The sequence below is a fragment of the Anser brachyrhynchus genome (assembly GCF_964034855.1).
Source record: "Anser brachyrhynchus genome assembly, chromosome: Z".
NCBI lineage: Eukaryota > Metazoa > Chordata > Aves > Anseriformes > Anatidae > Anser > Anser brachyrhynchus.
In genome coordinates, this window is record NC_137697.1 from 37911865 (window position 1) to 37937952 (window position 26088).

At 37.5% G+C, this 26088-nt stretch overlaps 1 protein-coding gene across 6 annotated transcripts in view; it reads right to left on the reverse strand.

Moving 5' to 3' along the window:
• FRMD3 (FERM domain containing 3) overlaps positions 1-26088 on the reverse strand; it is a 153316-nt gene that overhangs the window by 45331 nt on the left and 81897 nt on the right. For all 6 annotated transcript variants that reach the window (XM_080572995.1, XM_080572998.1, XM_080572996.1 and 3 more), the window contains 4 exons: positions 25619-25661; positions 17140-17218; positions 4305-4402; positions 2983-3106 (listed from right to left, as the gene is read on the reverse strand). In XM_080572995.1, the coding sequence (XP_080429121.1) occupies positions 2983-3106; positions 4305-4402; positions 17140-17218; positions 25619-25661 (344 nt within the window). The remainder of the gene's footprint in view (positions 1-2982; positions 3107-4304; positions 4403-17139; positions 17219-25618; positions 25662-26088) is intronic.

The following is a 26088-nucleotide window of genomic DNA, read 5'->3' on the forward strand; positions in this document are numbered from 1 at the left end:
CAAAGTGAGTCACTAAGTCACTGGCAACTGTCAAGAATACTCAATCGCTGCTTCCCAGACATTCCCCTCACTATTCTCATGTGTCTTTCAGAAGGCAAATTCTTCCATTATGCTGTAGAACTGAAGATGTCCCCAGTAAATAGTCTTTGAGGATGACAATGCTGAGATAGGATTCAGTCAAGAACTGTCCTCTTCCAAGCCATATGGCTTTGATTACACAGGAACCTGCTGCAAGGAACAGATGCTGTGATCTTTGCCTATTTACATATGTGAAGAAAATGAAGAAACAGATTCACCTGCAGTACTGATACTCAGAAGTAACTCTTCTGAAGTTAGCCAAAGGACAGTTAGACTAAAATGGCTCTCAGTCTCTTCTGCTCTCATATTAGCTAACATGTGACTCAAATGTCTTTTTTTAAAAAAGGCTTGGGAACCTTCTTCAGCATTTTAACAATACTCATTGAGCAGCAAAAATATTAATACTTATCAGAAAAATTCTACTTGCTGAATGCAGTGAAACACATGTGCTGATCAATAAGAAATAGAAGCTTGCAAGTTCAGTGGTTTTTCTAATCATCTTTTCCATTTAGATACTGGAATCTGATCATTTAGCACCGGACTTTTCTGTATATGGTTCATTATATGACAGGTATGTTCTATTCATTTGTACTCCTAGAACGGATATCCAAGGAATTAAATACCTGGAAAAAGGTAAAACTTTTATGTGACAACTGAATGTTTGATGTAAAAAAAGTAATAGGGTGATCAATTATGGGAAGACAGGGCTAAAGCAGCAAACTGCCAGGACCAGAAAGTAGTTATGCAGACAGCTCTCAAACTGTCTTTGTAGACGGACAAATATTTAAGGAACACTGTGTGCTGATGTAAGCAAAAAAAAATTAAAGGAGGGGGGAAGAAGGGAGAGGGAAGAAAACACTTCACGGGGACTCAAAAGAGATATGAACCACAAAGTCTAACATTAATAGTGCACAAATTGGTTGAAAACCTAGAACAGAGAATTAGCAACACAGACATGGAAATGTGATATAGGAGGAGAGAGCTGCTATAAATTAGAGCTCTGCCTCAGACACCTCCTGGGGCTCTGAAGGAATCAGCAGATTTGCAGGCAAAGAAAAGGGGCCTGATACAATCTGCTTGAAAATTCCATCACCAAGAATATAAAAAAAGTTCAGAGGACATCCTCACCTGGTGATCAGGCAGTGGCGAGAGGAATGGAGGGCCAGGAATGGACATCAGCAGAATCCCAGAGGGGGCTGTGCAAAGGCTTATAAAATGCACTGTCACAGGATTAGGGATACTACACTAATCAGGCAAGTTGATTAAAAAATGAGCTTAAAAATACACCTGGTTATTCAAAATAGAGAAGCTAGCTGGTTAAATTCACAATGGATTGGCAAAATTATGCACAAGGGAAAAATACAACTGGAAAAATACCTCTACTCCCAAGGTTATTAAAAACAAAACAAAACAAACAACAAAAAAAAAAACAGCTTCCTCTAACAAGCCTTCCTTACCCTCTCCTAACTTTAAATAAAGGACTAGTCTGTTCTTGCAAAACTGAATTGATCAAAATCTTTTCAATTTCACCATAGCTTAATTGATGAAAGATCTTGCTTTCTAAAGGTTGAATTTAGCCTTTGGAAAGCTGCAGCCACTGTATGGAACAGTACTTAAAGTAAGAGTTGGTTTTTGGGTTTTTTTTTGTGTTTTTTTTTTTTTTTTAAACAGTGTTTCTCTGGATCTGTAAAAAAGTTCAGCCTGGACCTCACTAAAAATATTATCCACAGTTTTACCACTTAAAACATTGTTTTACTGAAAGAAATATAAGCAAAACACAGAAATTTGGGGAAGAAAAAAGGGGGACATTAACACTAACACAGTTGCTGTCTATATAGTTGCATTTATGCTCGAACAACATATATAATAGACTTCTGAAAAGCCATGCTTTGTACTTTAGCTCCTCTGAAAAGGAATTTTCCATTTGTTTTTCTCAGAGATTTTGGTGACACACAAGCCTATTTTTGTATAAGTAGTATTCACATAAGTAAGCAAAGCATTTGCATATTTAGCAATATGAAAATAATACATAGGTGTTTTAAGAAAGTGCAAAGAGCCTCATAATCTTTGAATTAAAAACAAAACAAAAAAACCCCTTCTACTTTATATAATAACTTGCTGCTTTTATTTTATTTTCTTCACATCCTATTCCTCTCCTGGTTCTCCGAGGACCATCCTCTACTAAGCAAAATGACTGGGGTATCAAAATTCTGTCTCTACTACCGTGCATGCTATTCGTTGACAATCCTGAAGGTGGTACAGTTGCACAAAGCACTGGTACTTCTCTTCTGAAACATGATATTCAGGGACACATTCAACTTTGAAAGCTGAAGAGCGATTAATCTATCTCTACCCATTCCTCTTTGTAACTTGATTGTAAGCTTAGGTTCAGAAAAAGAACGTGTATAGTTTTGATTTTCATCTCTCTTGTCTCCCAAAGGATTTATCTAAACACATTTCTGTACAATTCACCACTCTTAACAAACTGTGATATGACTTAATTACAGTTTCAGTATCTATCAAGAATTCTGTAATTGCATTACATACAGAAATTTCACAGCAAAAGTCTTCTACATAACTGTGATCCCTAACTGAAAGATGTCGCTCCATTAATCAACTTCAGCAGCACTCATGAGATATTCACACTAACCAGATCTACATTTCAAAAAAATACAGTCTAATTTACCAGCACACATGTAGGAATCAGCTGTGATTGATGAAGGTTAACAGGAAAAGAAAAAACACTAAGCTGAAACTGAATTTTCAAATACAGCATCTTAGACAACACATTGCTAGAGCACCAGTTATAATCAAAGGAACAAACCCTCCTAAGTTAATACACACTATGTAGAAACAGATAAAAGTAACCCCTAGCGGACTTTACTAAGCAGCATTCTTATTTACCTGCATTCATTTTTATGTATTTCAGCTATTTTCTTCTCAAGCTTTTGTGACTGCTTGGGAAAAATCTTGAAGTCACTGATGTAATTCTCTGGGTGTTCATCAGGATCGTAATCACCAAGCTCAGCTAAATAGATCCAAAATACAAAACAGAATGGAAAAAATCAATTGCAATGTTAGTTAATAAGAAAAAAAAGATAGTAAAAAGTGTAATTCGGGGTCAGTAAGAATGCAGCAGCTCTGAAGAAATCTACTTTGAAGAACTGGTAGTTAACTGAAACTTCAATCTCTGAGTTTCAAGCAAATTTCATGTTTTATTAACTGCAGAAGTAACTAGCAATCTTAAAATATCTGCTTTGGCAAAAACACAGTCTATAGAGCAAACATAGGAAACCTTCCCCCTTTCACTACTCATCATTCTGGTACCAGGCAAAACTAAAATTATGTACTCCAGACTATCCTCTTTTCTACAGCAATTTATCCCCGCTGACACAGACTGGTTTAATTCAGTTCCAGCAAAGAAACACAGTCTGTACCATTATTTAAAGATGTCCCAGAGTATCTTATTCCTCTTCTACAAGATGATCCTTTAGATACTCAAATGAGGCATTTGGTGTCTTTTTTTTTTTTTTTTTTTTTTTTAGATAAGCCTCTTTTAATACGGTCTAGACTTGATTTTGTTTTGGATAAGCAAACCTTATAATGCATTAAGAGCTTCATTCATGTGAAGGCAGGATAAAAAGGACTTGCACACATATGAAGTGCCTAATAGGACATCTAGCTATTTTCCTGAATGCAATCCAAGATACTTATCTCAATTTTGCCTTCAGGAAATGATGGAGAAAGAAGAAGAGAAAAAAGGTCTATATCCTCAAATTGTGTCTACCACTTTTGTGAGGGATTTCACCATCACAGAGGTTATCTTTACCACAAGAAATGTCACTGAACAGAACTTTTTACTGCTTAGTTCAATTGGAACTTATATTTACATTCAGGACAGTGAAAGAATAGAATTTTGTTTTCTTTTTAACTGGAATCTAACACTTATGCCACATTTTTTCACTTAAATGCTAAGACAACCAGTTGTGGAGGGTTTATTTGTTTGTTTTTTTGGGAGGCTTGTTTAAGTTCCGGTTTGTTTTAAGCTGGCTAAATAGCCAAATTATTTAAAAACCTTAGAGTGCCTATCAATGTAGGGAAATAGTACTACTAAAAACAAAAAATTATTTTTAGTTATATCCCCACACCAGCTTTGCATTTCTCTTTACTCTGATCACTTCTAAGAGTTACGAATTATTTCTCGCAAACCTCCTCCTTTTACTTACCTTGGACAATACAGGCACCCAGGTAGGCAGCATCAGAAAAAGAACACAGCAAACGGCCATGGAATATGTCCCTTTTTATTTGTAGGTATAAGAGGTATCTGAAATATTATTAAAATAAAAATAAGAAAGGAAATTGTGGCATCTTTCCTTAACAGACTTAACTGAAACCATTTGTACACCTATTTTGAATCTTTCTTTTGCCACCTTAAATGGCAGGAAAAAGGTAATGTGTAATCATAGGAAAAAAAAAAAATCTTAGACAAGATTTTTCTCATGAAAAATGAAGCAATGGCAGCAGAAGTAACAAAAACCCACTATGAGATAGTATGGAGAGTATTTGATTAGAAACATACTGCTATTACAATGCTCATTAATAATGTGAAATAAATTATAGTAATTCTATTTTTCTTGAGCATACCCTCTCTCGTTAAAAACAGTTTTACACAAGAAGTAACCTTTCTCTATCACTGCAGACAAAATAGCATAGTGACCACTGTGGGAACAATTTATTTCTCTGCCTTTCTTTAATCCTAGATGAAATTTTGAGGCAGCAGAGACTCCCTGGGCCCAGTGGCACTGTGGGGCATCAGAGACCTGCCTGAGGGAGCTGCCAGCTCCCTTCCTCTCTGAGCCTTTCCTCACAGAGCAGAACTGATAAGGAGACAAGAAATGGCTCATTCCTGCTGCCCTCTGCCTCCTGCCACAATAGCAAGGGGAGAGGAACAGCCAGGAGGCCATCACTTTCTCCTCTGCTTTCCATCCTGTAGAGCAGTGCCGCAGGCCTGGTCAGCAGACACGGCCTGGTGCGAGGCCCAGTCAGGCACCCACAGCTCCTTTCCCAGCCACCTCGCTGCATACAGCTGGGCCACGCAGCAGCCTTGCCCATCTGGGAAGAGACATCATTTGAGCATTGCTTTAGCCTGATAAAGTCAACTAACATGAGGATTTTAGCAGATTCAGCAGCTTCAGTAAATCTTGCAACATGTTCCCTGATGCCGGGAGTCCTGTCCAACCTTGAGCTACAGTGTAGCCAATAAAAATGTACTTTACCAATAACGCTGGTGTCAGACATATTTTGCCCAAGTTGCTTTGTTCTGTGTGTACCATAAATTCCTGTACCAGGTAGCTTATCTGAAGTATAAAGTGAGTTGCAGATTTGAGCAAGACTGGAAGTATTATCTGAAGGACAAGTGAAGTTTGCCTCCTTTCTTTAGACTGTTACTAAATGACACAGAAAAACTAGTTTGTACCACAAAGAAAAGCAACTTGTTCTTAGTGTGAAAGCATCCCTTCACTGAGCTGCAGTATTACAAACTCTTACAAGAATCTTGTTCTTCAAGGCCTTTTTTTTTTTTTTTGGCAATACCTGTGTTTTTTTCTTGAAATCAGCACCCAGTAACAGATCTTTATTTCACTCCCATAATTTAGTACTGCTACTGTGTGTGTAGTTCCCAGAAGAGAATTTACTTGCACTGGGATGAACTAAAGACCGCAGTGGGAGGCAGTAAAAATTCCTTATCTGCAATGACACCATACCAAAGAAGGGCAACAAAACTGGTGAAGGGTCTAGAGAAAAAGTCTTATGAGCAGTGGCTGAGGGAGCTGGGTTTGTGTAGCTTGAGGCAAAGAAAGCTCAGGGAGACCTTCTTGTACTTTACAATCACCTTAAAAGAGGTTGTATCAAGGTGCTCTTCTCCAGAGCACCAAGTGATAAGACAAGGGGAAATGGCCTCAAGTTGCACTAGAGGAGGTTTAGGTTGGATAATAAAAGAAATTTATTTCCTTAAAGAGTTGTTAGGCATTGGAATAGGCTGCCCAGGGAAGTGGTTGAGTCACCATCCCTGGAGGTCTTCAAGAAAAGTGTAGATTTAGAACTTCATAGCATGGTTTAGTGGTGGACATTAGTACTAGGTTAAAGGCTGGACTAAACAGTCTTAGAGGTCTTTTCCAACCTGAATGATTCTACTCTACTGAAAAAGTATATTCATACAGATACCACACGAAACTCAGACAAATGAACACTCCCCAGTCCTAAAACCTCTGCTAAGTTTTGCCAGGGTGAAAGATCAGGTTGCAGTTCTCTGAAGAATGACCATTAGGTTGAGGACATTTCGCCTTTTAAAAAATGATGAAAAAGCCACCTATGAAAGGGGCATCACAAGGTTTCACAGCACGTCTTGCTAGCCAAGTTGTAAGGTCAACAGTTCTCCAAAGATGCTGCACATTGATTGTTTCTGAGTTTGAAAACTACTATAAGGATATTTGAAAGTAAACAGGACTGTGGAGAAACATAGTAGCCCACTGCTTCCAACCTGATGTACAGATATCTGTCTGAGATGAGAGGCTGTGGCTGTATGGATGGGAGCAAGCACTATGAACTGTTACCATTCTACGCATATATGGCTATTTATAAGAACAAAAAATAAGCTTTAAAATAAATTCAATCCTGTGCAATAGGGCTATTCACCAATACTGCCAAATCTGAGCCATTTATTACAGGCCATTATCTTCACAGCCCAGGGAGAATGGAAAACCTTTGGGAACTGACTCAAAGCACCTATTCAAGAATCAGACTCTCTCTCTCTCTCTCTCTCTCCCTCCCTCCCCACCCCTCCCTTTAATGCAAAGCAATAAATCATAAGTTAGGTTCCTGAACTGAGATGGTAGGGATTCCCTCTCCCTCAAATAGAGGGTTATTTTATGACAAGTCCCAAAACACACATACATGAATTTTACAGAATTCAAAACCTGTTTCTTTAATACAGAGGGACAGCACTAAATACAAGAGTTTGTGATGGATCACTATGATATTACTGGCACTTAGAATCAAAAACAATAGCAGCACCAACAGAAACTCCACAGAATGACACCAAAAACAACATTTCTGTGCATTCCACTAAAATTCTATATAGATGAACATGGGTGTTTGGGTGGGAGTGTGCATACTTGTGACATTTCTAAGAAAATAGTTTGTTGCTGGCCAGGATCAAAGATCCTCAATATCCTTGTTCTACATCCAGAATAATCTCACTAATCTGAGCTAATCTTAAACAAAAAATGCTTCTTTTTTCTCCCCATATAAATCAAATAGGAATAAATACAGTTATTATACTGTTTTCTTGCTTAGGCCTGTCCACAATATTGAAGTACTAAAATTTACTCCCTGGAAGTGAGCTTCATTACTATAAAAAGTAATCCTTACTATTTCGATCTAAATTCTCAACATATGCATTGTTGCCAGTTACATGGAACTAACAAAAAGGTATTATTATCCATCACTCCCAAATAAATCACTGGTTTTGTAAGCTGTTCAGAACAACAACTACAAAAAAATCAGAATTAAAAAGTTGCTGAAACTTTCCATTATGACTTTTTTTTTTCTCTGTAAGTTTAATATAACACCATTCTCCTTGTCTTGTTTTGTCTCACTGACAAACTAGGGAATATTTCCTATCTGTAAAAACTGTCAAAACAGAAGTATATATTCAACTTTTGCTGAGATGTATGTCAACAGCAAATACATAAGAGTAAGCAGAGAACATACAACCAAACCAGGACATAAGACCTAACTTTACAGAAAATAACATCTGCCTCAGAGCTGATTTCTTCCAAATGATAGCCCTGAAATAATTCAGGTGAACTCAAGCCATCATGTAGGCCAGCTTCTGTCACAGAAGTGGGCCACAGATGTGATTCATTTTTCTTTAAAATGTATAATTCATAATGCTAGCTAGTCTGAGAAAGAAGCTCTATTTATTTTCTTCCCATAAATAAAATGGGGTTGGTTTTGCAAAGTTTTTGCAAAGTTGTTTTGGGGGTGGGATCTGTTGAATTGTTCACGTACCTTCTTATTACGTTCATAATCCTTGAAATAAGAGTACTAAAATTTATTTATTTTTCTGCCACTAAGTTTCTGTGCTACTGAGTTGCTGACTGAATTTGACCATTGAAATCCAGGTAGAGAAAACTAGGTTTGGCCTTTCTGATGTCTTTAAAATACTTGTTCAAACAGTTCTAAATTCTACTTTCAGAGAATTACTTCAATTCTAGAAAAAAAGCCATTTCTAAGACAGAAGGCATCAGTCAAGAGGGGAAAAGAGGCACAGAGCATGGTTCCCAGTGGAGCCTGGAGAAATTGTTGGCTGGGACACAAGGGAAACACTTGAACTTACAAGGAGGGCAGAAGAATACAGAATACCCATGCAAACCAGAACTGGAGTTTAAATGCCTTTTTTTCAGAGATCACCCACACAGCAAGCTGCATGTGACACGGTTCATCTTCTTCAGGCAAAGCAACAAGGGCAGCTTGGAACAAATCCTAGACATTATGGAGTTCTCTCAAATGAGAGAGATGTATGTGCTTGGGACTGAACACTGAAGTTGTAAGCTTTGCAATAGGTTGTCTCCGCCTCAGACACTTCCTATAATCCTCCTAAAGTAATTTATGTCCTAGATCATCAAAGACCTACGAATGTGCACCTGACTGCTGACTTCAATAAGGTTTATGTACGTACTTAAAATTGCCTACACTTAACAGAAATAACCAACAGATTCAGATCTGTTTTACTGCTTTTCATGCCCTTCCACCACTGCTGTGTTTCTTCTAAGCCCTAGCACAACTTTATAGCCTGATTTACAGCCTTATCTAAATACTCAGGCTTACCAACAAGGCAGCAAACATATGCTTCTAGCATTTATGTTCACAGTTGTCTAACACTGAATAACCTCATTTCCATCTATCATCTGTTTACAATACAGATGACAACTCTAAGTTAGCCAAGTCCTTTCTACAGGTGGAGGGTCAGCAATATCAGTTCTTGTTTTCAGGCAGTATTTTTGACCCACAGAAACCATGTTTCTAATTGTTTAACTGCCTGTTTTCAGGCAGTATTTTTGACCCACAGAAACCATGTTTCTAATTGTTTAACTGCCTGTTTTTACCTATTTTAAGTTGTTCAATGAGGAAAGAAAGCTTTCCCATAATCAAAATCTGTGTTTTTTCCACACAGTGTTGGTTTTTTTTCTTGTGCTCAAGTCACTACACTCATTTTATTCCAGTTGCAGGCATTTCTCCCAGTGTTCCCACAATCTTTCCAGCCAACAGACACAGTTGTCTTAAGAGATCCAGCAATGTTTCAAAAAATTGTTATCTCAGCATGGTGTCTGGCTTTGACTGTACTGCTCTTTCCCATGCTACAGTGCATACTCAGGTGCAGAGTAGCAGAGTGCAAATGCCCATATTTACAGTATTCCTGGATCGGGTGGCCTCGTCTCCCAGAAGAATTTATGAGCCCTTTATGAACATTCTTCTGGACACTAATTTTACAGTTACAGATTCTACAGTTGACAGAATCAGTTACACTGCAGGAGCTCTAGTTTCCTGCCAAGGTCTATGAATCTAACCTAAGCACTAATTACTACATGCCAGTAACTAATACTACAACTAAGAGAACATCTGTTCTTTGCTTTATACTGCCATCTATATAGCAAGACTAATAGAAAAAATACATTCTTTAAAAAAGAAAAAAATTTACTTGTCTACTTACAAATATTTGTGAATTTTTTGTTATCTTATATATTAAAGAAAGTCATCACTCTACGTGCTATTGACAAAATGCAGAGTTGACAGATAGCTCTTGGAGTTACCACAAACAGGTCTCTGAAATCACCAACTTAGTGTGCAACTGCAGACCAAAAAAAAAAAAAAAAAACATAAAATGTTGAACTTCATTAGGGAAAACACTCAGAACGAGACAGAAGGGTGTTTTGTTGCTATTTAAAGCCTTGATGTAATCACATTTTAAATGCTATACCTAGACTCTAGCCCCTGCATCCTACAGGGGATACAGATGAGCTTGATAAAGAGAACAACTAAAATGAGCAAGAGGATAGAGCTTTCCTTGCAAGGAGAGACTTTCGTTGCAAGGAGAGACAGTGACCGAGGTGAAGTAAGACTGAGTCTTACAAAATCACAAAGGCAGTGGGAAAGGTGAATTAAGAACTGCTACTTGCCAAGTCCTGCAACACCAGAGCTGGGGAAAGTCAGTGCAATCAAGGGATTGCTTAAGGCAGTGAAAGTCCACTACCTGCTATGTAAGGTACTTTCTAAGTGCCACAGGAGGCTGTCAATTCAAAACAGTACTACTAAGTCCAAAAAAAGGAAGGATTAAACAAATTCATGAGTAACGGATCCAGAAAAAGAAATTTACTAAAATGAATAGGTAGGAATTAAATTGTTAAAATTCCTAATAGAACAATTCTAGAAGCTTGACTTTAGTGAATGCAGATGGGGGGAAGATCATCTATCTACTTTCTTGTTTTTCTGGAAAAATATGAAAGTTTTATTCACACTGCAGTGGCTTAAACCCCTCAAAACTTTTGTACAACACACACATTAATAAGTATGCCACAGTGATGTTAGTACAGCAGTCAGCCCTACAATTCACCTGATCAGTCATAAGCCAAATAAGAAGAATTAGAAGCTAGGGACATAGCCATCATGACTTCAAAACATGAACTTTTTTCAAACATGAGAAAAAACAATATATTTCTCTTACTAAGAAAAGGTCAAATGTATGATCCACCCACAAATATCAAAAAAACAAAACTAGTAGGATATACTTTGTTACCATATTTGGGTAACTGCATGTCTTTTGTACTAACAAGCATCTGTAGAAAGGACAAACACCTTTCTGTATGCTTTGTGGAAAGTTGTTTTAATGTTAAGAACTAAATTAAAAAAAAAAAGTGTAGCAGCATCCCATAACCCCATACTGAACCTGTGCAATTCCTGGATGGTAAAAATCATCAGAAAAGTCTGAACCAGCAGTATTACTTATTAAAAAATAAATAAAGTTATTCCCTCAGAAAGAAATAGTCCATTTTCTGCCTGGGGTGGGCATGGGAACATCATGGGAACATGACTTGAATGACAGCTTTGCAGTAATCTCTAACCTTTCATTTCTGTGGTCAAAATGACAACTGCTACCTGGATCTAGCAATACATGGGCTTGTCCTGGCTGCAGAGCTGGTCAGCGTCTGCATTGCTATGCATGGTCTTTCCTTGGGAATTGGAAAAAGTGTGAAACACTGCTGTACCAGTCAGCTGCTTAAAAGCATTGGCTATATGAGAAAAACGTTACTGCTACACGATAATTAATTAAATAATGAATAAAGAAGACAAAGAAATAGTAAGGGACAGGCGGCAGCGTTGTTTTGAAAAGTAGGTACATAAAAGCCTCAACACAGCACAGGAATAGTTTGTTCTCTGCAGGCTTCCAAAACAGAACTGCATCTTCTCAGCTCTCCTGCCTTCCCCACTGAGACACAAGAGGAACTACGAACCTCTCAGCTCTCCTTCATGCACAGGCACAAGCTTCACCAAAAAATCCTCCTTTTTTTTTTTTTTTTAATTTATTTTTGCCACCTTGAATGCTAAATGCAAGCCTGCGAGTACTAAGTACTCTTATTAACAACTCTCACTGATCTTTAAGTCCTATGGTATTTTATCTGATTGTGAATCCAATACTATTAAAACTAAAAACTCACTTGACAACTGCTAATTACCTCTGTAAAGCCAAAACAGAGAAGTGGGCTTGCAGCAGCATCAGAATAGCTACCACCACATGTCTTCAGAAGAGCTGACAAGGGCACCCAAGGAGGTAGAGGTATTCCTAAATTATATCTGGAATGGGGTTCAGCAGCACAGCTCTACCCAATATCAGCTCATCTTTGGAAGGATGAACTTACTGCAATACTAAATGGCTCGATACTGAAGCATTAGCAATCTAAAGGAAGACTACTGGCCCCAACTAGCTCCTCAATCTGGAGGAGAAAGCACAAGTTCTTCCAGTGTGAAGCAGCATTGAATACAGCTGTTTGTGACAGGGTAGTCAATCCCTGCATGCATGCAGCTGTACAGTTTGTTCTTGCTTGACCAGGCTAGCTCACTCAGGGCTCTTTAATTTGCCATGTTTATATGCCCCGTCTTTGTCATTTTGTATGATTTCCAGTTAAGCACTTTTCATCTGCTTTTCTTGTACCAAAGTACCTATTACACTGTTTTATGACAGTCTAGTGATTGAAGAACTACTTCTTGGATTATGAAACATGGATTAGGAAAAAAATGCATGATGACAGCTAGATGAAATAATCCATCTTTGGTTAATTCCACCAGCTACTCACCCATTCCCCCTTCTAGTTCTCATTTTTTTCTACAATAATCATGGATTACTGTTGATACAGTATTATCTGTAGCATCACTCCTTTGGGCCCTCAAATGACTTCATATTTTCTCATTTTAATTATACATACACAGTATAATGTAGGGATTTAGAGACAAGAAGGCACGAGGCCTTGGGCTGCTTTATTACATAAAAAAGAACAAACACCAGTTTATTTATTACCTAAACAAGAACACTGAAAAGAAGTAAGCAGTAAAAATCTGTGCCCGAGTGTGATGGGTCAATGGATCCATCTGCTCATACTCCCTCAGCTGTTCCTATTCTGTTCACGTGCAGCATTTCATGCTTTCACAGCTGTGGACCCTCCCAGGGCTCTGACCTCTGATCAAAAAACAGTGAAGAGAGGCACAGAGCAAAAACATCTGTGCCTTGCAGAGGGTGTTGGGATGCTGTGCATACAGTGGATTTGAATGGCCTCTGTAGTTCCTTTCATGGCAACTTTAAGTCTTTGCCTGTTGAGCCAGAATAATATTAACCATTACAATGAACCCTGGAATATCATGTTAGTATTTCTGTATGTGATTCTGTACACATGGCTAAAGAAAACAGTGCTCTCCTGACCCAGGCTTATCATCTTCTGTGCAAAAAAACAACTACAATGTTCTGACTGCAGTAAAAGATGAAGTAAAAGGAAGTAAGGAGAAGAGCAAAATTAGCAGCAATAAAGAAAGTATATGCATATGTATTCAAGGTCTCTACCCCAGCCCTGTGGAGTGTCAGCTAGAAAACAGGCTGTGACCAGATGCTGATTTAATGAGAAAAGAGACTGAAGTTATGTTTTACGTGTAAGTATGGCAGAGAACAAGAGAGATGTGCCAACGTGCTTGTTATGGTGCTGTTGCCTACTTAAAACTAGTAGTTATTCCTTTCATTAAGGATGTTCAGTGAAAACAGTTAAATGCTGTTTTCCCAAGATGAAGAACTTTGCTCTGACTTCATATCACCAATAATACTATTATATAATGTGAGACAGAAAGCCACAAATGCACCACTCAGAAAAGACCGACATTCTCCAGATTCTACACAAGGCAGAAGTCAACCCCTCAGAGATGTACGCAGTACAGAAGACCTCCACTCTTCTCAGTAAGACTGAGTGCTTCTCGGTTTAAAATATTACACAAACCATTCAAAAATCTATATTCACTGTTTGTGTTGTAACCTGCTGACCCTCCAGTGCTCCTGAATTAAATTCAGAGGCCTGCCCATTTGAGCAAAATATGTTAAATCTTTGCCACTTTCTCATCACATTTTTTAAAAGACTTTGGGAAAACTACCTGAATAGTTTGATTCTTACAGAAAAAGTGTGGTTTTAGTCTTCCTCAAAGTGGTTTCAAACAGATGTGGCCTCACTGCCCCTTTGAGGAAGCAGTATTTCCAAAATCAAGGACCGACCATTTAAATCCATGTTAACACAAATTAAAGGGATAAGTTAAGAAAGTTAAACGTTCAAGTGCATTAAGACAGGTTGTCTGGTTTGTCGACAGGTCAGGTTTCACATAGTTTGTTATTACAGAAACAAGACAGCTCAAGGCAACAATCCCCGTGGCTAATGAAGTTAACTTTTGGATTGAAATCCTAACATTAGCCAACTCTAGAGAACACACTGATCAAGGACCACACAGAGCCTACGTCTCCAGCAAAATGCTGAAAATTTGTCCTGAATTCTTTAGTTATCCTTAGTGTCTGAGTTCACAGAACTTCTGATTCAGCAACGCTGTATCTCCAAGTGCTTTAATATCCAGGGGCAAGCATTGATTTTATTTCAAAAGCATAGCTATAGAAGTGATCATTAATTAAAATGAAAGAAGATGAAAGTAAGCAGCTGGAATGGTATAATGTGACTGACAATATTCTCACACATCCTGAACAGTGGAACTAAACGCAGTGACAGGCAAGTACATGGCTTGATGCTTTGCCCAAGGCATTCCTGGCCACTATGTACACACTTTTTCAGATTCTCATGGTTTCTTTTCTATAATATTGCAGACAGAGGGATGACTTCAGATAGGTCTTTCTCCACTTTAATTTCCTGAAAACACTCCCACTGGAAAACAATACACTACCTCAAGGATTACAGTCTAGCCTACCCAAGGTAGAATAGAAATGAAGCAGCAGTAGTAGTCTGAGAAGATGAATGCTCAGTTTTCTTCCTGCTAGGGGTGTCCGAATCCATAGTACTATTTCTCTATTTTATAATATTTTCACAGAAATTACACAATTAACCCCATATACACAGCTTCACATACTGAATATGTTTTTCTTATATTAAATATTGCCATTGAATAGCAAGAAAATCAGCTTTTTAAAATATCTACACATCTCCCTGATGTCTCTAAGATGCTTTATTAAAGATTTATTCCTATAAAGCTTTTACAAAGACTGCACCAACAGTAATCCACATGTGGAATTCAGACAGGGTTAATTAATATTCTGAACAAAACAGTATGACTATGTGGCAGGAAGAGTCTTACTGTCTCTTAATTTCACCATCTAAATGGGGACTACAGACCAACAGATTCTACACAGCTGAAGAAGGAAGAGATCAGCTCTGTGATACATTTAGGCATGCACACTATGAGAAATGTAAAGCACTTTTACTGTGACTCACCTGACCATACATACAGCTATAAAGTACAGATGGCTTTTAAGTCAATGGGTGGCAATATTATTAATTTATTTTCCAACCATCTTAAGGATACATTGAAAGGAACATATGAATAGAACAGAGGTCCTAAAAAAAAAAAAAAAAAGGAAACAAAAAACCCCAAACCCTACCACCAAAGAAAAAAAAAATACCAAACAGTCAACCAGTTGTCAAGGTTTCATGACTGCTCTCTGTCAAATACTAATTGACCTTCTTCTCCTTGAGTTTCACCAATTGTTTCAACTCAGGGGAAAAAAAAAAAAAAAAAAACCTCCAGCCAATTTAGAGCATCATCTTGAATCTGATCTTCTGCTTTAGCAATTTCAGGAGTATTTCCCATACCTTATTATTGCGTAAGAGACCTTGGAAATTTGGACGTCAAGCAAAGCTTTACAAATAGCAACATTAGGAAACTATAAAGCTGATCAAATGCAAAAACAAGTCATGTGCACTAGGTGAACATATGAAAAGAGAGTTATTTCTCCTTTTTAAGGTTGTCTAGTACCTTAATAGTATTACCTCTAATAAAAGTCCATAAAATATTTTTAAACAGTAGCTTGACTTTAAAAATCAATTTGAAGTGTTCCAGGAGATACTAAAATGTACCGATAGCACAATACATTTCAGTGAGCTAACACAAGGTGCTTTGCATTTTCATTAAACTTCTGCTGGGAGGGTATCCAAGCAGTCAGAAGAAAAAAAAAAATCAATCAATTAAGGCTCTTGAATGAGAAAAGTCTATACCTTCCAAGAAGATTTAAACTACAGCTCATAAAAAGTAAAACAGTCATTCAAGGACAAATACAAATAATGAAAATCCCTAAACTTCCTGGGTTATAACCTGTTCCCTCAGCTAAACAGTTTCAGTACTTCACCCAAGATAAACAGCCATAATATGAACAGCATGTTCCAGCTGCTCTATACAAACTGTAAACTTACCATTCAGCAGAATGCAAGCTGTTCCTGAAACTTTCACTATGAGACCAGGGATAGTGGGAATGCTCCCATTCACAAAGTGACTTGTGAGCATAAGAATTTGCAGGGCTTGGGGAAAGCATCAATGAAGAGCTCAAAGCAACAAGTGCTCCACTGCTCTGTACTTCTGCAACACACACTTATTAGTTAGCAGTGTGTCCTGCTGACTAACAATGTGGTATGACAGACATACAGCTCTGCACAGCTGGTGCAGAGGTAAAAATAGCCGTTACTTCCCTACATTTTTGCCCAGTGCTCTTCTTGAAAAATAGTTGGAGCAACAGAATATTCAAAACGGTTAGCAGGAAGGACAAAAATCCCATTTATTAAGTACATCTGGTCTATCGCACAGGTGTGTTTTCAAAACACTGGAGAATTCCAATGTAAGCAACAAGTCTTCTTAACCTCTACAGTAGCTATACTTTAAAAATATACAAACGTTTCACTTCTACATCAGTTTTCTAAATTCCATCCATGCTTTAGAAATACTATATTGTTCCTGGTCCTAATGACAGACACTTCAATTCAAAAATTCAATTTGAAAAAAAATCGTGTTCCTGTTAAAAAAGATAGAGCCGCTACTGAATTAAACTTCACAGTTTATTTCACACACACAATAAAAGAAAATCTCAGAAACAAAAGAAACTTAATAAAGTCCACAATCCTTCCAAGTGCAAGGCTCAGCATAATACTTGCCCAGCAATTTGATCATTGCCACTTCCTGGAAGTTCTGCAACAGTCTCACTATTTCTCTGTATGTTAGGAAAAGTCCCCTTAAGCTGCTTTTAAATCTCCATAGTTATCATAATAAATAAAAAAGATTATCAATAGTGCAAATGTCTGTCTGCTATAACATTTTATCATAAATGATGAGAACCCTAGCCTACGCAACAAGCAGTCTTATTAAAAAATGTTAAAATGTTAACTTGTTAAAAACAGACTTGTTAAAAATGTACAGACAAAAAAAAAATACCTGGTGAGCTCTTCTTTAATCTTCAAGGGTTCATGTGGGTAGAATTTCACTCTAAAGCACATGGTATATGGTGGATGAGCTGAAAGATTATAAAAAAAAAAAACATGAGAACTGTAGCAAACAACACTGTCTCAGACACTCTGAAGGAACTGCCTCTCACAAAGTCCGTGTGAAGGTCAGCTTTGAAGAATTAGGCAGGGAATCAAACAAAACCAATACATATTATGTGTATGAAAAGAACTGAATAAATGACAAAGGCTAAAGCACATGCAAAATACTGACAGCCTGTGCAAAGCAATTTATACATGGTTTTGCACCTCACAGGGCTTATTGATTGATCCAAGCAGTACGAAAAAAAAACCATTTGGACTGCTATTTTGAGTGTATTTTTGTTGTTTGTTTTTTCCTTCCTCCTTTTCTTTTGGCAAATGATAAATAGGAAACATTTGTGTCTGATCACAATGAGGTATGAAGGTGTTATGAATAACTGTTATTCCTGGTAATGATAATGCCCAGACAACAAAATGGAAGAACCCGTTAATTAATTTTGGCTAAGTAAGCTAGAGACAGGACTGTTTCTGATTCCGGTATTTAATAATACTACATTACCTACTCCTCAGCTAACTTATCAGTATTAGGCCTTAAATATACTTTCATTTCTAGGAAGGAAGGAAGGGAGGAAGGAAGGAAGGGAGGGAGGGAGAAGGAGAAGGGGAGAGGGGAGAAGGTAGGAGAAGGGAAGGGAAAGAGAAGGGGAAGAGGAGAGGGGAGACAGAGGGAAAGAGAGAAAGAGAAAAAATAAAGCAAAAAGAGAAAGACTATCACAGTAACAGAAGATTTCACTTTACACAGCTTTACATCCTACTGTTGCATCTTTGATTGTATTCAAGATATTATCTAACCCTAAGCCAGTTATCTGTTGGTGATTACAGATGGGGTTGAAAGCAAACAAAAGACCATTATTCTAATAAAGAGGAATCTTGCCACAATCGTAATAGGATAAAAGAAGTGTGAAAATAGAGATCTTAAAAATATCAAATCAGGCACGATACAGAGGTAGGAAAAGCCCTCAGAGCAATCTGTAGCCTGACAACACTCACGTTCTAGATTTCAGTGAGAAATGAGAAGAAAAATATTGCGTCTTCAAAAAGTAAATGGTGTGGGGAGAAAAGCCACAGCTCTATTATACAAGCCATGGTAACTCTCAAGCCTGCAGGTAAACTCATTAGAGAGCATGAGGATAGATCAAGCACAAAGGCAGAACTGCTGTCCCAGCAGCAAGGGCCTCGGCTCTGCCAGCAGCACAAGCAGACTCTACCAAAACGTTGACCAACACCGTCATTTTTAGACAGCCAGAAAAAGAGGAAGAACTGAGGCTTCAAATAAAATGGGAATATGTAATCATTGCACTCATTTGGGAAAGTGTCCTAGAGACACAAGTGTAGCATTATAAACCTTTTATTAAAATATTTAACATACAAAAGTTTCTACACACAATTACAGTAGTTCTCAATATGTATAGACTCTTAACAAGTTTTCATTCTTTTTTAAATTATTTTATTTTTAAGGAAAGTATTTATGCAACTTTATATCATAGTGAAGTATAGATACAAAATATTCTAGTTAGTTTTAAAAGTCCTTTAGTCTTAATGTATATTCAAGGCACAGAGGCAGTCTAACCTTCCTGAATCTTGGAAGAGATGGTGGTTTTACAGAAGGAAAAGAAGAAAAGGTGGAACAAAAGTACAGACCAAAAATAGCGATAACGGAAGAAGAAAACTGTTGAAACAGAATTATGTTTTACTTATTGTAATCTATCAGTAATTACTAAGCTACTAGAAAATTTTACTCTAGCACCTTCTCAAGTTTACTAGCTCATTGGCTTGTGCAAAACTACAAGTAGTAATTGGTTCAACAATCCTGATATTACTGACGCTACTTTGGCTGCAGTATTTACCTGCATGCTGCAAATTTCCAGAAACACATCTGTGGGTATCACATCATTCCATGGTATATATAAAAGCAACAGAAAATAAAAATGTATTACATATGTATTACATATTACATGTTATGGTTCTTATCCTTTGGAGGGTTCAACTGCTTTTGAAGATAAAATATTATGAAGCCTTGAAAGGCTTCATAATACATTTTTTCTTAATATGGTCAGTGAGCCTCAATTAAAAAAAAAAAGTTGATTTCACTTCTTTTTTTTCTTGTTTAAATAACTTATTTGAGACACGGGGAGGAATATCAGAAGAGATGGGGAGTGAGAGATGAAAAGGGCAGATAAAAAAGAAAGCAAGGAAGCAGCAACAAAAGGTAATGGAGAAAAAGAAAAAAGCCTTAAGTGTTCTCTAGGCATGGTCTGAACATTCAAGGTAATCAAATCTGGACAAGGCCACTGAAGGCAAGAGAAGCACTAAGAATGCTTTCTGTGGGCTTTGGCTTAGATGTGACTGCAGCATTGACTTAAAGTGACTGGAAATTGGCTGTGAAACAGACAACATTGCTACCTCCTTCCTGCCCTGTAGTGGCAAACTAGAAGGTAAACTGAATTCAATGTCCCAGGAAGGAAGACAGTCACCGAACAATGTACGAAGAAATCATATTGCACAGAAAAAGTGAAAGATAATGTATGTAATTTTAAATGATTCTGTCTTTTCTTAATAGCCTTATTACAACTAAGTAAGGGAGAAAAACTTGTCCTTTCAAAATATGGATCCATTTACAAAACTTGATAGAAAAGTTAACTTGTATTAAACGAATAGGAGATACTCCTCAGGAAAAAGAAAAGAAAAAAAAAAAAAGAAAAGGAGACTATTAAATCTCCTGACAGATTTAAAACTAGTTTGTGCTTGAAACAGGGATGCAGAAATAATAACAGCTAGTGCATAGCTCTGCAAGGCCCTACCCAGTACAAGCCTACCACAAGACAATAAAAATGTGCTGAACTTTACCCAAATTTTTGGATGTCAGTGAAATGACAAACTTTGGCTGTGGTAAAAATTAAAAAAAATAATAAAATAAAAAAAGGGAAAATGGTGTAAGAGCCAAACTCTGCTGGTATATGGTAGCTGCAGAAAAGCAACAGCTGTCCCCATGCAAAGAGTATCATAGGGAGAAAAGGACAGCATACACTGTACCAACAGCCCACAATCAGTCACCAGCTACGTTTATAATAGAAATGTTGTACTTGTAGCAGGAGGATAGTATATGACAGAATTATACTTAAATACACAGAATATGCAGGAGATTGGGCAAGACAGTTTGAAGGCTTTGCAAGCGTTTTCCTAGACTCAGGCTTCTGTAACAATATTCCTCCTCAGGAGAGCAGCAAGGAAAGCAAAACAAGGCTGCTGCAGCTTGCTAAATAGATTTCCTTTCTCAGCAACACCCACACGAACAGCACAACCCTGACCTGCAATGTGAAATATTGAAAAGAACGTGACCCCAGCCATCCAATTCATCTCCAGATGTGTTACAATGTGGTACCCTTCAATTACAGAAAGAAACAGCGGATTCTCTTTGTCTGGTCCGCTTTCCCCAAATAGACAACAAGCCACAAACAATGAACATTTGAAACATGAAAGGGAGAATGCATGCAACTATCCACTTTCCTCCCCATCTTAATTTAAAAATGGATCATAAACCTAATGTTCCTCCAAAACCACTGATGACTATATGTAAGTGTTTATTAAGGCCTTTATGTTATGGATTTTACAGCACTGGAGAAACACACAAGAGAACCTGACATTCTTTCATTCTCTGTATTCTTGTAGTGGAAAGCAAGACAGGCAACATATTGCATCAGATCAAGAAATAAGATTGTCAAATCAGACAATTCCTCAATTCCTCAAAATTAAAATTACTTTCTACCTCTTACTCACACATTAAAGTGGATACACTAACAAAAACAAACCTTCCCAAAACAGAACTCAATTTTTAGAAGAATGTTTCTTCAACACCGAACCAGTCTGAATACAATTAGGGTTATAATACCTATAAGCCTTTTCTCTCAGAGTGGTCCTTTATCTGTCAGATACGGAGCAGCTGTTGCAGTGAAATGCCCAAGGCTTTATAAGGATATCCTACCATCACAAGCTTTGCTTTCTCACTAAAAAAGATTCACAATTACAGTCATTTCAAAGGATTTTAGTGCAGAGAATAGTACTGACTGCAAACTCTGTCACAATAGGGCTGTTAGTTTGCCAGTTTGTGTGTTAATAGCACACAGGAGATGAAGGCAAAGAATGAATAAAACTACTCAAGTTACGTCAAATGCTGAAACCTTTGACAGCATGACCTAGCTTCTCATGAAGGAACAGTACACACAGTGTGGAAGATTTTTTTGTGGCAACTGATTGTACGTTTTTAATATTTCAGTTGCCTTTGACTAAAACAAACTATCCAATGTACTAGCCAGTAACAAGCTCTTAACTGAAAAACAAAACAAAGAGGGATGTGGGAGTGATACCCCTTGGCATAGACACCAGTGTGCAAGGAACTCAGTTTCAGGTGCATCTATTTTTAAGCAATTGCTCCTGAATCATTTAAGTCTTTTATGTATGTGAAACACTTACAGGGAATGATAAGCCTAAAAAACTACACATTCATACTATCATTTCCTTCGCTGACAGGCAACCTGAAACAACAGAGGAAAAAACATTTAAGAGAAAATATATATGTTTAAAAGATAGTGAACACCTTGATTGAAGTTCTAGAAGTGTGAAACAGAGGAAAAAGGATGGAAAATTCTCAGCTGCCACTTCTGGGAAGGATTTGTTTTTAACAACCTGCTTTTCACCCAGCATAAACACTAGCTTCTGCAAAGATCTGTACTGGCAGTGCTGTTTGTTTTATGGCAGAAAACTTCCTGTATCGCTCTTTGATGTTACAGAGTCTCTGAACTACGTTATCCTACCAAAAGCTACTGCTCATTAACAAAAATAATAATAATCTTTTACACTCAAACTGTCTTCATGTTCACTGACGCTGCAGAAGGACCTCTGTGGAACCCTAAGACGTGTGTTGATAATTCTACATACCTCCTCCCTTAACACGTGAATCAGATGTTTATCCAGACCACTGGCTGAGCACGTCTAAGACAAAACACTACCCCATGCTTTTATTTTATATTTAAGAGATACCTGATCAATCACAAACCTCTAACTGTGGTATCTTCCTCATTGTACTTAATTAGTTATAGTACGACACAGGGCAAGGTGGATTTTCACCAACCAGTTATGAAAATGCTTCAAATTGTGTTATTAAATATGCATGGGGTCAAAGATAAAGAATACAGGGCACTCAGGTTAGTGCCCAAATAATCACATGAAACTTCCCGTCTTCACTATGCACGAATTTACAAAAAACATATTTGGTTAAATTATTTTTTAGATTTGTACTGAGGCATGAAAAACTAATTATGAGTTTGTTTAAGAATCGGTTTGAAAGTTTTGCACAGACCATCTCTACGCCTTCATTCTCGTTTTCCTTGGTTCATTCCAGCTATTCACCGATTTGACAACAGCATTAGAGATGAAGGAAATTTACATTTCTTAGCAAATTCCAGTGGCCTGACACAGGCAAATATCCTTCTTGCACTCCTTTCTCAGATAATCTGAGATGTAAGACAGTAAGAAAAATGTACGTTTTGAATTCAGAGAAACAAAACTGATCCTGTTCCACTGTCATCAAAAACAAAACCCATATACTTGGATATTTCCCACAACCCATGTCACAGGAGAGTTTCATTCTTATTATACAAATTAACCTTAAAAATGAATTGGGGGCTGGGGGGAGAGGCAGGGAAGGATGAGAGAGAGAGGATGGAAAAATTGTCCTTTTTAAACATTACTGCTGAAGTGACCAGTAGGACTTACACCAAGACATTTCCAGACACTAAAAAAAAATACAAAAGCATTAGAAGATAGCCAAATAGAGAGGTGCTTTATTGCCAACATCAGGGGGAGAATAACAGTACAAAAAAAAAAAAAAAGCAGCATGCAAAGAACACAAACTGGTTTAAAAAGACCTTTATCTACAAAGATGCAAGTACCTTAGGTAACCTTATAGGGAACTTTTAAATGCATTTCTGGAAGCACGGTGCTCACTGTTCCTAATAGCCAGCCATCAGCTGACTTCAGACAGTACAAACAAGATGGGCTGTCATTCGGGACACTTCTCAGAGACTAAAATTCCCCCTCTCATGCAAAATTAGTAGCAAAAATGGCTGAGGCACTAAGCTAGGATTTACACATCACATTAGGACAAAATCATTTCAGTGAAGACAGAAAACACAAGGCTGTATGAGTAATTACACAGCAAAACTTGTTAGTGAGTAGGGGAAAATAAGTCCTCCACAAATGGTAGCTGAGATCAGGCATGCAGCATTTCTCTGTCTTTGCTGCAGGTATCCAAGTGCCTTGTAATCATATGTAAATCAAAGCATGCAATTGAATTTAGAATATTTTAAATCATTAGTATTAAATACAAACTACTCTTGCATCAGAGGAAATGAATATCTGTTCTTACAAAACAGATCATTTCATTGTCATCTGAATTCCTTAATGGCGAGGAAAGAAAAGGAAGCCTCCATCTAATAGGCTCACTGTGAACAGCTTTCTGCCACTACTTCTCCCAGAAGTCAGATATACATAAAGTATGTTCTGTTAACCAGCCACTTCACTGCTTCAGTTTTCGCTTTCCACCAGCTGCTAATTTCAGTACTCACTTAGGTCACCTGAGACGGTGATGCGTTTTAAATTAATATTGGTAATTTATGAACTAGCTTCTGAATCTAAATATTTTCATAGTGAATTGAATATTTTTAGACAAAATATGAATTACCTTGTGTGCCTTTAGAAATTGTTTAGTATTCTACTACATAGTATATTTTTAGAAAAATAAATTGAGAGGTTCCTGATACGAAACGCTTACAAAAGCGTCCTTGAAACCTGTGGTAGGGAAAGATACATTTAGCCATAATCTAAGTGGGTGCTACACATTTATATAAAATATATGTCCCTGTTTTGTTTCCTTAAAGCACCTTTTATGGTAGCAACTGAAGTTCGTCATCTGTGACAAAAAATAAAGTTATGCAGCATTAAACTGAAGTTGCTCGTGAAAAGCCAACAACACATTTAATTTTATTTGTGTGCTAAATGTAAGGATGATAACAAAACACCTTTGTTGGCCTCTAATTCTAATTTTCTGTTGTTGTTGATAACCTCATATTAGCTGCACTTTATTTTGCTTCTTTCTACACATTTTCAGAGTTTTGATTAGGAGTCTTCAACAAAAGCCACACAAGCCCTCTGATAAGCCCACCACATCACAGCATCTATGGAATTTATTGACTACCATCGATCATATCTAGGCAACATCTATATGCAGATAGAGTTGTTTTCGATAAATGAAAACACACTCAGTGCATCTATTGGCAGAGTTCCTGAATTTGTTGCTATGCAAACTGCATAACACTCCAGCTACCTAAACACTAGACACAGTTCACATTGAATATGCTAGGCACGTGTGTGCACACTTATATGTACACATATACCCATCTTGCAGTATATGTTGTTATTGCATTAGTGGAAGAATTTTTTGAAGTATTCCATGTCATCCAGCCAGCACCTAGGGGGTTTTCTGTTTGCTTGTTTTTACATCTGACAATCTCTTTAATGTCATCTCATTTTAAAATAAACAGTCTCCCATACAAAAGATGCCTTGTATTCATGCTTAAAACACAATGGAATTGCACACAAAGGGGTACGTATGTAAAATTCTCCTTCATTTCATAAACTAAGTCAAGAGACAACTTCTATTAAACAACTCCCAGTGACCTAGGTCAAGTCTTCAGGAACAGCAAAATAAACACTCTCTTCTGCTGTTGGATGTAATCTTCTGAATATCAAAGTACGTCTGTTTAATGAAGTTCTCACAGTTGGACCATTTGATGAAAAAGATGAGCCAGATCAGAGCATGTCAAAAAGACAATTCAAATGAGGTGATAGCACCCGAGTTTACTTGGCTGCAGCAATGATCTTAAAACTAATGTTCTGTGTTGGCAGGAAGCAAGGGGTTGTGGAAAGCAAGCAAGCAACCAACCACCAACAACAGAAGCAACAAACAAGCAAACACAAACAACACTGCAGATTGTCACACTCCATCTTCCAGTGACTGACTATAGCTGACTTAGAGAGACAGAACACACAGGTCTTCTCCTCGCCAGATCTGCTGCTCCACAAATGTCAGCTGTCTCCTGCCTTGCACAGTAAAGGAAAGCTGTTGATGTGCAGAGTTGTGGGGGAAAAAAAGAAGTGAAATGAGGGTAGCATGGATTTTCTAGTAGATAGGACATGAAAGGCCTCTTTCCACCAGGAAATAAATAAAGTACATTCTAAATTACTGCATGGGAGCATAGAAAAACCTTTGGGCATTTCAAAAGCAGATTAAAACACAAGCTCTCAACACTTACATTTCATTTGCTTGAAGATGGACTTGTTGGGCTCAAGCCAGTGCTGGAAAGGCAAAGCAAAGATCAGAGGTTAATACAGATCACAGAGGCAACAACATCCTTGAAGATGTATGTGGTACCAAAAATAGGAAGTAGGATTTTTGCTTCACCAGGCACACAAACTGGAAAAACCACCTCCAAGCAGTTATAATACTACAATTGTAGTGTGCAAACGTACTTGATCTTACCACATTTGTAAAGTGTAGTTGACACAAATATAAGACAAATATTTCACATACAAATTTAAAGAGGTCATGGTCTACTGATTAATTTGCAGTGGACATTTCAGTCTTACACTTTCAACCATTTTTTCCAGAAGAATGATCATAATGAAGAAGACAGACTACTCAGAAAAGTAAACATCTGTTTGTTACTGCTGTCTTTTACAGTCCCAATAACTAAAGTATCTATCAATACTGTACCCTCACTCA